This window comes from Mastomys coucha, unplaced genomic scaffold (assembly GCF_008632895.1).
Source record: "Mastomys coucha isolate ucsf_1 unplaced genomic scaffold, UCSF_Mcou_1 pScaffold5, whole genome shotgun sequence".
In the NCBI taxonomy this organism is placed as follows: domain Eukaryota; kingdom Metazoa; phylum Chordata; class Mammalia; order Rodentia; family Muridae; genus Mastomys; species Mastomys coucha.
Window position 1 is genome coordinate 13,823,855 of NW_022196911.1, and position 15,732 is coordinate 13,839,586.

Below are 15,732 nucleotides of genomic sequence, written 5' to 3' on the forward strand. Positions count from 1 at the left end.
AATTGGTTATACTCCTCTTGACTAATAATATATGCACAAAATAAAAATTGGAAAAATGTTTATCGAAACGTTAATGATGAGATTAACTTTGGTAGAACAACTTTGGGCTATGTTTTATTCAACTTATCATTTATTTATATATTTATTTATTTATTTATTTTTGGATTTTCCAGACAGGGTTTCTCTATATAGCCCTGGCTGTCCTGGAACTCACTCTGTCGACCACGCTGGCCTCGAACTCAGAAATCCGCCTGCCTCTGCCTCCCAATGCCGGGATTAAAGGCGTGCGCCACCACCGCCCGGCTCTTATCTTTTATTTTAAGAGCACAGATTTGTTTTTATTACATTTGTTTACTATTCCTCTGTGTATGAATATGAGTGGACACACACCAAAATTTAAAAAACAATCTTTTAAATGCCAAGTCTTATTACAAACAATCCTGGGGAGAAGTCAATTTGTAGTTACATACCCTGGCAATGCAGTAGTCCTTGGGATTCTCTTTTTCCAGACCATACTTCTCCAAAGACTCTGCTACAGCAAAGTCTGCGGGATCTGTAGTAGACAGCAGGATTGTCTTGTATGGAATATTTGGTTTTAAACTGTCTGCATATATTCTCAGTGTTCCACCTGAAGAAAGAATTTTTACATCTTTGAGTACATCTTCATTTTAGGTCAATGACAGAGGCTGCTGACACTGACCATCACTAGAAGCACCACCTACAGTGGTATAAATATATCCAACTATAGACTTGGGGCCGGCTTCTACAACAGGGAGATGGGGGACTCCACACTGCTCTGTAGTGCAGTTCTCTTCCCCTGTTCCCAACTTCCTCAACTCTGTAACTACAAGACCTGCTTCCTCCAGTTATACTTTTGAAGCTTTCATCTGAAGCAAACAGAGCCCAAATACACCAAGGATCAGATCCACCAAACAAACCAGTATTTTAAAAGTGAGCTAGGAAACAGAAGACCCCAGGTACTTAATTCAAAGACTTCCATGAGGCATTTGCCACCACGGTGGGGCTATTTCAATCCTAGGCACTACAAACTAATTATTATATGTAGGCAGAGTCACTTAAGGAGCCTGGAGGTAGGAAGGACAATTTAGATTTCATCAGGTGTTCTGATGAAATGTTCTTTGTACGTTCCCTTCTTAGTGGAAATATACATATGCCACATTATGTCAGTTTGACTCTCTTAATCTATTTTCTATTATAAGTCATGGTTAAGAAGCCCTGAAACAAAGCAGAAACTGTGGCCCTCAAGCCTTTAATCCCAGCACTCCAGCAGAGGCAGGTAGATCTCTTGTGAGTTCAAAGTTACACAGTAAATTCCAGGATAGCCAGGACTACATAGTGAAACCCTGTCAAAGAAAGGAAAGAGAAGAAAGAAGGAAAATGGAGAAAGAGATAAAAAGAAAAGAAAGGAGAGAAGGAGGAGGAAAAGGAAGAGGAAGAAGAGGAAGAGGAGGACGAGCCCTAGAAGAAGCCAGCCAATGCATCCACAGACTGCAGAACAGAAACATGGCAGTGTCGACAAGCAGGCAATGTGATGCCTACAGAAGACTTAACTGCTCAACTATGAAATCTGAAGACAATGAAATAATTAGGGCTGGAGAGACAGCTCAGCGGTTAAGAGTACTTCCAGAGGTCCTGAGTTCAATTGCCAGCAGCCACATGGTGGCTAACAACCATTTGTAACAGGATCTGATGCTCTCTTCTGGTATGTCTGTAGACAGCTACAGTGTACTCATATACATTAAATAAATATTTTAAAAAAAAAATGACCAAAATACTTGACATCAAAGGTCTATTTGTAAAAATGATCTTGAGAGGAAACAAGCAAGCAGATGAAGGAAGGAAGGAAATCAATTTAAGCCATAGAGGAGGACAAGAACATAAAACAGTGCCATGGACCAGACTGGTGAATTGGCTCTTGCACTTAAAAGCAAACCTAATGACCTAGTCCATGACTTCTAACCTTCACATGTTCTCAGGCACATGTGCACCTGCATTCACATGTGCATTCACAAAATCAAATAAGTAAAACTTAAAAATAAGTTAAGAGTCAGCAAAACAAGAGAAATTCAGCAAGGAAATTGAAATTTTAAAAATCAACTAACTGAAGTATGTCAGCACTTTTTGCATCAGCTACCCTTTGAAGATATCACAGAACGAATATATCTGAGTGTTGTTGTTGTTGTTGTTTTTAAATGTTTTAAAAGTCCCGTGTGAGCTACGATGCCTGATCAGCTTCCAAAACACAGCTAAGGATATGTATGACAGTTGCATCATGTCCTAGGAAAATTACAGCCTCCACCATCATGCTCTGTCCCCAGTCTCATTCAAAGAATCAACCTCAGCATTAGTACACAGCCATAGTAGGCTAGCTATCAGGGTACACTTTTCTCACAGGTTTATTAAAACAGACAAAAATAGAGCAGGAGAAATGATTTAGTAATTAAGAGCTCTTGTAGCTGTTTCAGAATACCCAAGTTCATTTCCCAGCTTCACATAGCACTGCTCTTGGCTCTAAGAGGCCTCAGCTCCCTCTTCTGGCCTCCAGGCAACTGCACACACATGCATGCATGCACACATGCACTACTACATAGCTTTTTTTTAAACTGACAAAAATATTGAACCTAATAAGGGAATTGTTGACTCTCTTAGCAAACTGCTACTTTCCTGATATTACTTAGTTTACTAGAATTTCTTGGATACTATAAATATAGAAAAATAGTTTAACTTCAACCATTCCTTTAATAAGCAAGTTCTGCTTTGATTTCCTAATATTTCTCCTCCTTATACTAGGGGTTTTTTTTGTTTGTTTTTTGTTTGCTTTGCTTATTTTCCTTTTGTTTTATTTTGCTTTGAGATGTGGTCATAGTTTGTAGCCCAAACTAGTCTAGAACTAACTCCACAGCCTAGGCTGGACTCAGACTTATGGCAATCCTCCTGCCTCAGGCTTTCAGGTGCTAGAATTATAGGCATGAGCCACTGTGCTGGCAAAACTTCTTGAACCAATTTTTTTGGGGGGAAACTTATACACACTATAGGAGGCATGTGTACAACACTATGTGAGCTTAGTTCAAGTATTTGAATCTTTTTTTTTTCTTTTTTTGGTTTTTCAAGACAGGGTTTCTCTGTGTAGCCCTGGCTATCCTGGAACTCACTCTGTAGACCAGGCTGGCCTCGAACTCAGAAATTCGCCTGCCTATGTCTCCCAAGTGCTGGGATTAAAGGCGTGCACCACCACCACCCAGCCCTCTTTTTATTTTCCATAGCAAATATCAGGTTTTGTTTGATTTTTTTAGATATGGTCTACTTATATAGCTAGACTAGCCTCAAACTAACAATCCTCCTGCCTCAGTCTCCTGAATCTCAAAGTATAAGGACACACCACAATGCCTGGTTGACTTCTCTTAGTGATGGCTTAAGACTCTGTTGGACCTGCTGTACTTTCTACCCAATGACTTCCCACACATGGTGATGATACCTGCCTACCACACAGGTCACTTCTTTCCCTCCCATTTACATCTGACATTGCTGCTTGCTCTAGAGCCAATCACTGTCTATCCAAGTCACATTCAATAAAAGCCAGTCTATTATCGATCCAGATCTCATGCTACCTCTCAGTATTCTTCAGCTTTCTCTTTATAGCCTTTCAGTGTAGAGCAGGAGGTCAGAGGTCACGCTTTGTGTGGGCAGTATAGTACTTCCGTGGCTATATTGGTTTTTAGCACAATTCCCTCAAAAGCATCCTACACTCTACTTTTATGGCAATCTCTCCAAATCTGAGGCTGAGGCTAAATAGAAAGGTTGCTATGCCCCAACCTTAAAGTTCATTGGCAGCTTATTATAAAATATAAAGAAAATTTCCATCAAGTACTGCCAATGACTTTGAAAAATAAATACTGGGGGGAACAGACTATCTGACATTCAACAAGCTTACTATTTTCTTGAAGATATATCTCAATGTTGCATTCAAGTCCATGTTACAAAATATTTTGTCTCTAGGAATGTTTTATCAACCAAGTTAAAAGCTAATACTCTGAGTCACTGTCTCTTTCATGACTCACATACTCCTAAGCTCTTACCTGAATGAATAGTCATCAGGTAGAACCATGGTTTCATTCTCCAAAGTTCATTAAGTAACAATGTTAGGGCCTTCCTATAGTGCGGAAGATTCTTCAGACATGGTATATGGTTAGCATACATAAGTATTCTGAGCCCTCCTTTTGTTACCTCTATTCTTCTTTATTTTTCTCTGGTCCTCTAAATCTTTTTTTTTTTTTTAAGTGTTTTTTCAAGACAGGGTTTCTCTATATACCAGGATGCCTCGAATTCAGAGATCTGCCTGTGTCTGCCTCCCAAGTGCTGGGATTAAAGGCAGGCACCTCTTTTTTCTTTTTCTATACATAAATTTTGGTACATGACAAAATGAGACAGTATACAGAATCCTTAAACAAAATCCTTTGCTGGAATAGTTATGAAACCAAGAAGCTTGGTTTCTTCTCAATTCTGTGTGTGTGTGTTTCTGAGCAGATTAGTATGTAGTCCTTAAAAACTGAAACTACCTCAGCCTCTGTTGTGGTTTGAGTGTGAAATGTCTCAAGTATTTGGACACTTTGGTCACCAGATGGCTAATGTGTTGCTATGCAATGTTGCTGAACCTTTAGAAAAGTAGACTCTCACTGCAGGAAACTGCTCACTGAATGGAGCATTGAGGCTTTAGACACAGACACACACACACACACACAGACACACACACACACACACACACACACACACTTACTTTGCTTCCCAAGTGCAGATGCAACAGGACTAGTCAGGCCCTGTTCATCCTATATTGACTATTGCCATGTGCTCCTCACCAAGCTAGACTGTATACTCTTGGAACTGTAGGTTAAAATAAATTCATTTTTCCTTAAGTTGCTTCTTTCAAGGTATTTTATCACAGCAATGTGGGAGTAACTGTGACAGTACTAGCCTAATAGGTACACACACCCATACCTGGCTTGTAATTTTTGATTTTTCATTTTCTTTTACAATCATTAACACTACATTCCTATAAAGTATGCAACTGAGTCTCAGTTTCAAGGCATTTGTTTTAGTTAGGTTTTTACTGCTGTGAATAGATACTATGACCAAGGCAACTCTTATAAAGGAAAACATTTCATTGGGGCTGACTTACAGTTCAGACAGTTATATCCATTACCATCATGGTGGGAAGTATGGCAGCATGCAGCCAAACATGGGGCTGGAGAAGGAGCTGAGAGTTCTATTCTACATCTTGACCCACAAGCAGCAGAAAGGAACTGTATGCCACACTGGGAGGAGCTTGAGCATATATCTGAGATCTCAAAGCCCACCTCCAGAGTGACACACTTCCTCCAACAAGGACACACCTCCTAATAGTGCCACTCCCTATAGCCAACCATTCAAACACATGAACCTATGAGACCCACACCTATTCAAACCAGCACAGAACTGAAGGCTGAATCAAGTATATGGTGCTGAGGCAGCAAGAGGCCTACTTTCCACCACAGCTCCAAGCTAGTGAAACCTTGCAATCAAGTACACTATACAGTCATGGGAAAGAAGCAAGTGACCCTGCAATGTAGGACAGTCCATGGAGCCTACTCCTTAAACGAGACCAATGACAAAACAGAACCCAGTACATATTAGATGACTACTTTAACAATAATCTGGATAAGTAGTAAAATCCTTTCACTCAGACTTGGATTTGAGAGAAAAGGTCTATAATAAAGTGAGCTTTCTCAACATGAGCTATTTTTTTGTTGTTGTTCTGTTTTTTAAAAAAAAGTCTATAAAGAAATTTTGTATATCCTAACATCAGAATCTTTTCACTACCAAGTAAGCTAGTTTCCTAGTACTCCAAAGATGGCACTATAGTAACCAAGTACCAAGCATCTGAAGGTAATGTTGTAAGAGAAATAGAGGTGACGACATTAGGACATTAGACTAAACTTTTGGGAGTAAGGTGAGATTAACAATATACCTCCAATACAATTATTTCTGAAACTCAAAATGGTTATCCTATTACTTTTTAAGAAGTGAAACTACCTCATGATAAATTTATGCTTTATAATAAGTATTTCCTCTGCTGGACACAATTTCCAGTTAGTTATAAGTCAAAGTTTTATCAAACAGTTAAAAATACACAGAACCAATATATAGTTCAAACAGTACTGCTAACTATTTCAGCTCTCTTTATCATATCTACTTCTTACACATACAGGAAACAACTGTCAGGTACTATGGAGGAAATAAAGCAGGAAAGCCCTGTGCTCTGTACAGCCTGCATTGCCTTGTACAGCAAACTCGTTTAAATGTATTTCATCTGTAAAGTGGCAAACTCTAAAGAATATAAAACTTAAATACAAAGCAACAAAGAATGTTGCCATATAAATAGGAATTAAGTATGTGTTAAAACAACAATTTTGATTTAAGTTTTTTAAAGTAAACATACACACACACATAATTTTATAAAACTCTTCAAATTTTCAGACTCATATTGCTAATAAAAAAAGGGAGAGGGGGGTCTTACTACATAGCCCTGACTGGCCTTGAACTTGTCTTGTAGACCAAGCTGGCCTTGACCTCACAAGACCAAGAGATCCACATGCCTCTGCTGGAATCAAAGGAAGGTGTCACCACACTTGAACACAAATCTTATTTTTATTTTGACACTATTATTATTTACTAAGATCATTAGAAAGTAAGAATGTAATTGCAGAAGATATTCAGGCTCTCTAAAGTCATAATAGTTTAAAGAAAGAAGGACCACTTGAGAAGTATCTCCCAGGCAAAGAAGTAGATACCGTTTCCCAGTGAAACAAAGCCAGCTGAGACCACAGGAATAGTGCCTGGCTCCAAGTGTGACTACCATAAACAGAAAGGAAACAGCTGCAGTGGGATGAAAAATACTGGCGAGTCTTAAACCCAGGAGTTCATGAGAAAGTTTTAATAATCACTGGTTAACTTTAGAGGATACTAAAGTAACTATTCCTGCCACACCAATAGCTTCAGATGCACCTGCATCTACACCCTAATCAAGGAAAAAGAAAATAGATGGGAAAATAGTAATGAACACCAAAGGATGTCACCAGATTCTATAAGAAAAATAACCTCATCTCTATTGTTGCAATGAAGATCAATGTCAGCTTAACAGTGGTCAATCAACTATTGAAGATAAGTCAGAGCAGGAACCTGGAAGCAAAACCAGAGACTATGGAGGAACACTGCTTATGAGCTTACTTCTTCTTCTTCTTCTTCTTTTTTTTTTTTTTGTTTTTCAAGACAGGGTTTCTCTGTGTTGTCCTGGCACTCACTCTGTAGACCAGGCTGGCCTCGAACTCAGAAATCCACCTGCCTCTACCTCCCAAGCGCTGGGATTAAAGGTGTGCACCACCACCACCTGGCATGGGCTTACTTACTTCTTATGGCTTTTATCTGCCTACTTTCTTATACAACCCTGGACTACCACCCAGGGGTGACACCACCCACAGCAGGCTGGGTCTTCCCATATCAATCATTAATCAAGACCATATACCCAACAGAATAATCAACAAGCCAATCTTACTGACTCATTTCTCTATTATGATTCCCTCTTCTCAGATACCTCCAGGTTTGTGTCAAGTTGACAAAAGCCAACCAACACACCTAAGTTTTAAAAGACAAACCAACAAAAAAATGAAATAAACTGAAGAGAATTTACATATATGACTCAATCTTGATCATGTGTGTGTGTGTGTGTGTGTGTGTGTGTGTGTGTGTGTGTGTGTATGCGCGTGCACGCATGAAGAAAAGAATATCAAAAGTTTAAACAATGAGTAAGCGCTTGGCTGAAGGAGCAGCTGTCAGGTGTTTTAGATGTGACGACGGTCCTGGAGGTTTATTATGAATCTTTGCCGTTCATGAAAATACACTAAAATGCTTACAGATGAACTAGAAAATTTGCAATCTGCTTCAAAATAGTAGTAGTTTGGGATTGAGAGGGCAATGTATAGTGAAAAAGAAAAGAATATGAGCTAATAATTTTCAAAATTGTAGTAGTTATCTTTTTCTTTCTTTTTTGTACATATTTAACATTTTCTGGGTTGAAGACTGTGGGGGAGAAGAGCATCATTGGTGAGTCTATTTGACTAATGCTAACTCTAAGTGAAAAGATACTATGTAAGGCATACACAGACATATTCGCTATTAAAAGGCTACTTCACCCACTTTCTCAGTTTAAGAAATACATATATAAAAGAATATAATGGAATACATTTTACAGTGAATATTCAGAAAAAAAGCTCTATGTACCCGAGTCAGGCCGCCCATCTGAGCTCCGAAACTCTTGCATTCTCTTCTCCAGTTTTTGCTGCCGCCGCCGTTTCATAACAACTTCAGGATTAGAAATTGTTCGAGTAAAGCTGGTTTCAGGCATGTCTTTGTAAACTTCAGCAGCCAGTCGAGAATTCTCACTGTAAAGAAAAAGATAACCAATGATATTTTACTTTTTTCCTTTAGAAATACAAATATCACAATGGCAAATGTCATCTGTCTACATCTGTCCCCTAACAGGTCTATTGTATACTAGCTACCATGTGCAAATTACCATGAGATTAAAAATAGTTTCTCTCAAAAATAAATGCACAGACTAAGAAATCTGTAACTAAACTCTTAAGTTTACACAACTCAACTGTCTTGTGCTCATGAACAACGCAAAGAAAACATATGGATCGTGCATTTCAATCTCTAGTGCTGTGCTACAACACAGCAAACAATATCATAGCACAGCATCCAAACACAAGAAGACCCTTACTTAAAATTAGAGTAAATCTTTAAAAATATGAAATACTTAATAAGTAGCGTGATTGTTTTTAACACCTAAAAGATCCACCAACATTTACTTTCCTGAAGTTAAATTTTCATAGGGATCCTGCTCCAACAATTTCTGCAAAGGAATCAACTATACAAAGTTATGGTCAGAAAACTGAATAAAAGGTATGATGAAAAAAGCTAAATACTTGAATGAATTTTAGTTATATCAACATGTAATCATAAAATAATTTATTTACAAAGAAGTTGCACTTTAAGCTATCAGGTTAAATGATATAATTCATCTTAAGCAGTTCATTTTCTATACCAAATAATGTAAACCAAAGAAAGAACAAGCCACATGGTGTGAGCTAAAATGTCTCCTTTTCCAGGATGTGTTCCATCCCTTAGATAACTACATGGAATAAGCCCACTTACTGCTATTCACAAGCACCATAAGCATCACCTCCTAGGAGGGCGATCCACAATGAGGCTGCTGCAGAAGAACGTGGATGTCCCAATGTGCATCAGAATTTGAAACAGAAAATCTGCTTTGCTCCCTAGTCCTGCCAGTTCTGACCAGTTTATATGTATTAAATATGGAACCACAACTGCCTCTGCGACCAAAACCACAGAAGTAAGTTTCAAAGGACTAGCTGAAGACATACAGACATCTAAATGTGGTGGTCTGCTCAGGAAAAACGATGTTAACTAATGTTTGCCTAGAGGGAGCAGAGTCTTCCCTGTGAGACTTGGCACCTGCTAATATAATAGAATAGGGTGCCATGTTTAAACAAAGCCCTCCAGTGTCCCTGGAGGACTTCAGGTTTTCACAGCAAGCCTGACATGACAGTCTCAGTCACTGTGCCACCAGTTACCAATGACTGAGGTAAGTTTTCTGTGTTAGAGACCTGTTTTGTAGCTGAGAGTGACAGCAATACTTCCAGAAAGACCTACCTGTCATCTCCCTGAGAAGGCCTTTCTTCCTTATCAGAGGCTTGTCTCAATGCCTCCTTCTCTTTCTTCTTTTTTTCCTTCTTTTCTTTCTTTGAGAGAGTTCTTTTGAAGTTCTGAATAACACCTTCTTTCTCCTGCTTTTCAGGTCCATTACTCTGAGCCTTCTGGTAAAAGCAATATTATCACCACACTGACCACACCCAGGGATCACACCAGGCTCCTTAGGTTTAGCTGCCGCCTCCGCCTCACAAGCCAAGGATAAACAAATGAGTAAACTCAAACAGTGATGGACCCAGGAGGGGAATGCACCGTACACCTTGACTAAGCTGACAGTCACATTGTAACATTTGTCACACCAAGTGAACTCATATACAACATGAATATATTTCACATGTAAATTTCACCTCAATTTAAAACTAACAAAAAACAAAAACCCAAATTCAGCATAGGAAATAGGGTACAACTTTAACAAAAGAAAAAAAAACAAAACAAAAAAAAAGAGTTCAGGGCTGGTGAGATGGCTCAGCAGTAAGAACACTGACTGCTTTTCCAAAGGTCCTAAGTTCAAAGCCCAGCAACCACATGGTGGCTCACAACCACCTGTAATGAGGTCTGACGCCCTCTTCTGGTACATCTGAAGACAGCTACAATGTACTTATTTATAATAATAAATATTTAAAAAAAAAGAAAAAAAAAGAAAAAAGAGTACAAATGAGAAAATCTGATTTTCACTAAGTGAAAAGTCAAAAAAAGTTAACATCAACTAAGAGAAGGGAATCCAGTGAAAATATAGAAGCAAGGAGTCTACTAAATAAATAGGTGTTTTTCTAAAACTGCAAGTGTCAGCTGGTTTTCATGAACTAAAGTTGTATTTATTTTTGCAAAAATGTCTGATTTATTTTCCAGATCTTGTTTACCAGTTGCTTATTTTAGTCTGAATTTCAACCTAACTACAAAGTTGGCCTGTTAATACACAAAGCCACATTGTTTTTTAAGTAGCTTAATAAGAAGAAAAATAATAGTTATGGTATGGGGGGGGGGCTTCCTTTGTTCTAAGTGAACACAAGGGAGCAGCCCCAGCTGAAACAGAGAATAAACAAGGATAGGAAAGCCATGGTCCCTTTCTACTTTACATACATTTGCTACAAACGCAGCTAGCCACCAGAATCCAGGGACAAGAAAGGCCAAGAGCACAGCTGTGTAGCTATACAGGGTAGCACACCACATGAACACAAGACAACAGGAAACTCCTTGCTGCTATGCAGTAGGCAGCATTTCACAAGGGGAAAATTTAGAAGATATTTTCAACCTCTGTATTTGCTGCCACTTGTTAATACCAAAATATTGCATATGGCATCACTCAATTTAGCACAGAATTACATATTTTCAAGTTACATCAATGTAACAGATCAGCTGTCTCCTGCCTCCGGGACTTCCCCATCAAAGTGTGAGATAAAACACTCTCCTTTAAGTTGTTTTTGTCAGACAATCTTATCACAGCACCAGGAAAGGAACATTCTATTATGCCATCCAAAGAGTCCAAGGAAGTTTTCTGATTCCTCATCTTGAAAATGTAATATGAAAATGCTTTAAATGTGCCTTAGGAAGTTGCACATGAAACTAGGTTCCCAACACTTCCTTTGTCCCTTTTATTTCCTATAGGAACCATTGTGATTTTATAACTTGGAAGAACTGAAAATGACAAGCTCATCATCAGCTCTGTCTCAACAGCATCTAGAACTCTTCTTTGGAAAATTGAGGAAGGGCGACTAGGTGGCCAGGTGAATGAAATAAGAGATGAAACAGGTCCAACAGGCTGCTTTCCACATATGTGCTAGGAAGAGGTGAGAGACTACAGAAGAGAAGCAAAGGATAAGCCTTGACCACTCCACTGGCCCAGCACAGACGTGGGGACTGCTCTCACCTTGGCAGGAACGGCGTCATTCTCGTTCTTAAGGACGAATCTACCCTCCCGATCATCTTTGTTCCAATTCAATTGTACAACTAGAGGTTTCTCATCAATGTCCAATCTTCTTTCTTCTTCAAAACATGAAAAGGAAAGAAGAACAAGCCGTGGTCATTTCCTGGCATGAGCACAATACTGGCCATATGACATACATTTAACTCTATACAAATAAAATACTTTAGTGCCTCAACTACCTGCTGAGAGACTGAAATGTACTGTTACCATTCTCAATCAGTTTTGGTTAATTCAGCACCTTATTGCTACTGTTCTACCAGGCTGGTTCACTGACCAGGTGAGATGGACATTTTATTGCTAGTGGGTGTGTATGTCACCACAGACCCAGTGCCAGACACTGATCAGGAAAGAACACTTCCTCTTTTCAGATCTAAGTAAACAAGAGAGATGTAGGTTTCTAAATATCAATCTATCTCATATACAACTAGAAAATGAAATCATGTTAATTGTATATACAATCCACTGATTAATCATATTTTCCTTATCTTGAAAGGGCAACCTGTCTCAGATTAACAGCCTTCGTTTTAGTTAAATTGTCCTCTGACACACACACCACACAGACATACACACACACAAGCACAGTGGCATGTACTCCCTACCCCCAATAATATTAGACAGACAGACAGACAGACAATCAAGTAAAAGTTTCCCTGATGATTGAAGCAAGGGTTAGACTTGGAATTTAGCCCATGAGAACAAAGCAGACATGAGAGGTACCCAGCAACAATTGGCCACAAATGAGCTCTGATTATGTTCAATTGGAGCAGGGTTATCTTTAATGCCAGATCAGACACTAAAGAACCTCTGGTTACAAGTGGGCTCCTGGTCTATAGCGGTCTGCTGCAAACCCTGTTAGTATCATGTGGATGAGAAACAGAGTCTGTGTCAGAGAAGTTCACCAAGTTCAGGAGGTACAATGCTCATCAGTAGTAGTTGTGATCAAGAATAAAAGGAATAGCTTTCTTTTCATTTATCTGTACTAATTTTTCAAAAACTGACCAAGCCTTTGTTAAGTACTTACCAGCATCTGAATCTATATAATAAATGGAAGTCTATGCATTTCTTTGGCCTAATGATACATACACCATTAACAGATCACTGAGGTAATATGGCTGGAGATATAGCTGGGTGGTACACAGCTTGCCTAGTATGCAAGAGACCCTGGCTTCCAGCCACAGAGTGAAACAAAGAGAACAAGGGAAAGACAATAAAGAGTACATGAAGAAAGCAGAAAGATTTCTGGAAAAATCAAAACCATGTAATTTTCAAAATTATGCAACCAATCTTTCATATTATTCCAAATCCCTTATTGGTATTCAAGTAACCAAAGGGCACAAACAGCAGCTTCCTTTTCTTTGAAACTTAGTAACAGAGATTTGCATGGGAATAAAGAATTCATCTCCAAGAAAATCAACCCAAACTGGGAATAGTCTCTACAACTGACTTTAGTCTGGGTATCATTTTAGCAGGGAATATGCTCACAACCATAAAGTAATAAATATGTATCATTTTGTATGTTCTAAAGAAAGGTGATTACAACACTTGAAAATCCTATACATCAAAAATGTTTCAGTCTTATTTCAAATGTGCAAAGAAAGCTGTGTATATAAAAATGAAGAAAAACCTATTATGTTTTAAAAACTTCATAGCTGGCATTTAAGAGGTACTGGGGTTGGGCCATAATCCTTTCTAGCGGTGTTTTGTTATACTTCATACTTTTTAATATGTTACTACACATTTCCAAATATACCTATAAAATATTTATGTTTCTGTACTTCTAGTCAGCTCAACTTGTAGTATCAAGTTGCAAGACAATTTTATTAACTGCTATTAGATAGCAATTTCCTGACAGAAAATCTCTATCTAGAAAGTAAAGCACATCAAGACACAGAACCTGCTAAAGGGATGTCAAATATTCCATCCTACAGGGAATCTCCTTAAGCTCAGGAAGTAAACAAGTCAACACTCTCAGGAAGTCCCTACAGCTGATCAGAATTTCTAGGCTCCCTACCTACCCAAGTATATGTAAGCAGTAAGGACTGCTATGTTAAAAACACTCTAAGACAAACTGAGCTAAGGCTCTGACCAATGGGGCTACCTGAAGAAGCAGAGACCAACCATGCTGACCAGAAAGGACAACCTCCCATCTGCTGAGATGTGTGATGTGCTGCAAGCTAGCTTTTAAGAGCCGTCACCCATGGTGAAATAGGCTTTTCGTGATACAGCTGACTTTGAGTCATTTCTGCACCTGTAAGTAACCTCTCTAAAATGTCCCCAATAAAACTCATTGGTTCAAATGTAATTGAACTTTGGTGGTGTCTGTACTTTGGTCTGTTACTGATTCTCTATCTAGAGTAAATACAAAAAATCTTCATGTCTCCCCAATAAAAATCTCACACAACAAGTGCTAATGTTAAAACAAGCATAAATTACAAAATTTGTAAGGATTCCTCAAGATGTCCTGTTGTTCCCAAGAAATGATAAAAAATGTGCTGTGAACAGAATGCAGAAATATGATGGTAAGATCCCTGACCTGGTCTGCACAGATCTGAGTTATGAGGGTCGTGACAGTGTTACCTACACCCAAGATTTCTTCCAAAAGCAAGAAGCACACAACACCACTGACAGACACTCAGATCTGTCAGGTGATTTATTTTAATGGAATGTTAATGATACTTATTTTGAAGAAATAATTATATGTAAAATGCATTCATCCTAACTTCTAATAAATGTTATGTGCAAGAACTTGAACACGTCAAGTCTTTAAAAAAGTTTGCCATCCTGTCAATCACTGTTGGTTGGAGGAAAAAAAGAAAAGGAGATGAGCAGTAGCAAGCGGTTGACCCCAGGTCAGGACATAGACTTCACTGACCTCCACTGACATGCACTTCATAGAGGGAGTACTTGGGAGAGGAGAGCATGCGCATATCAGGGCGGAACTTCTCTGCCAGTGTTTCAATCACATCTTGAGTGGTTGCTGTGCTAGAGACCCGAATACATTTTGTTGCAAAGTTTCCAGCAGCTTTATCTTGAAAATAAAATCTCATGACTCCATGAAACTCCAAATCCTACAAGAAAACAAAATGTTATTATAAAAGTTATTCTGAAATGTTCACCTTTTAGTAAAAATGAAGTCTATCAATTTTCTTCAAATGTTTACCATGAACATCTTAGAAGCTCCCATTCCTGCCACAAATTAAAATCACATTTTAAATTAATTTTCTATATGAATTATCACACTAAATAAATGAACACATTTTAGATATATCTAAAAATCTTATGGAGAAAGCCCATGGTGGAATTCCAGCCCAAGGTGTTCCTTTTGCATGTTCCTCCTAACTCTAAGGCAGGCTAAAGCTCATGCAAGTATGACCTTCCTTCAATTTCTTAATACATCCAATAATTTCCAATGAAATTCTGAGCAGTATTTCTAAGTGTGGGTTGCACACATGTCTCTGGCAGGAAACAAAGACTTAGCTGTGCTATCAGCATCATGCTCTCTTCTTTCTGTTCACCCTTTGTATCTAATTATTATTAAAGAAAAGACCAACTAGGGTTAAACCAAAGGTTTTTTTAATCTGTGTATTTGTTGAAGGGAGTGGCACACACGCGAGCGTGCCACACACACACACACACACACACACACACACACACACACCATAGTGCCCCAATTGAGATCAGAGGACAACTTCTGCTGTGCTCTCTCCTTCTACCATGCATGCTCCAAGTATGGAGCTATGTTGTCAGGCTCAATACCAAATTCCCTTCCTTGCACACTGATCTGTATGAGCTGTGGGGCTTTCTCCTTCTCTCAGAAGTCAAATTCTCATTCAATGACTAATAAGCCTCTCCAGTTCTCTACCATGACCTTTTCTGCATTTATTAAAGAATTTTTTTTAAAGTACTCATTTAATGAAAAAAAAAAAGAGTCTCTGAATGGAGTTAGCAACTGGAGTCATAGGAAT

General features: G+C 38.6%; 1 protein-coding gene across 18 annotated transcripts in view; it reads right to left on the reverse strand.

Moving 5' to 3' along the window:
• Afdn (afadin, adherens junction formation factor) overlaps positions 1–15,732 on the reverse strand; it is a 142,327-nt gene that overhangs the window by 84,632 nt on the left and 41,963 nt on the right. For 9 of the 18 annotated variants that reach the window (XM_031353415.1, XM_031353406.1, XM_031353413.1 and 6 more), the window contains exons 2-6: positions 14,640–14,835; positions 11,711–11,826; positions 9,787–9,950; positions 8,332–8,492; positions 471–628 (exon numbers count right to left, since the gene is read on the reverse strand). In XM_031353415.1, coding sequence (XP_031209275.1) covers positions 471–628; positions 8,332–8,492; positions 9,787–9,950; positions 11,711–11,826; positions 14,640–14,835 — 795 coding nt within the window. The remainder of the gene's footprint in view (positions 1–470; positions 629–8,331; positions 8,493–9,786; positions 9,951–11,710; positions 11,827–14,639; positions 14,836–15,732) is intronic. The other 9 variants (XM_031353414.1, XM_031353412.1, XM_031353410.1 and 6 more) reach the window with 3 other exon arrangements.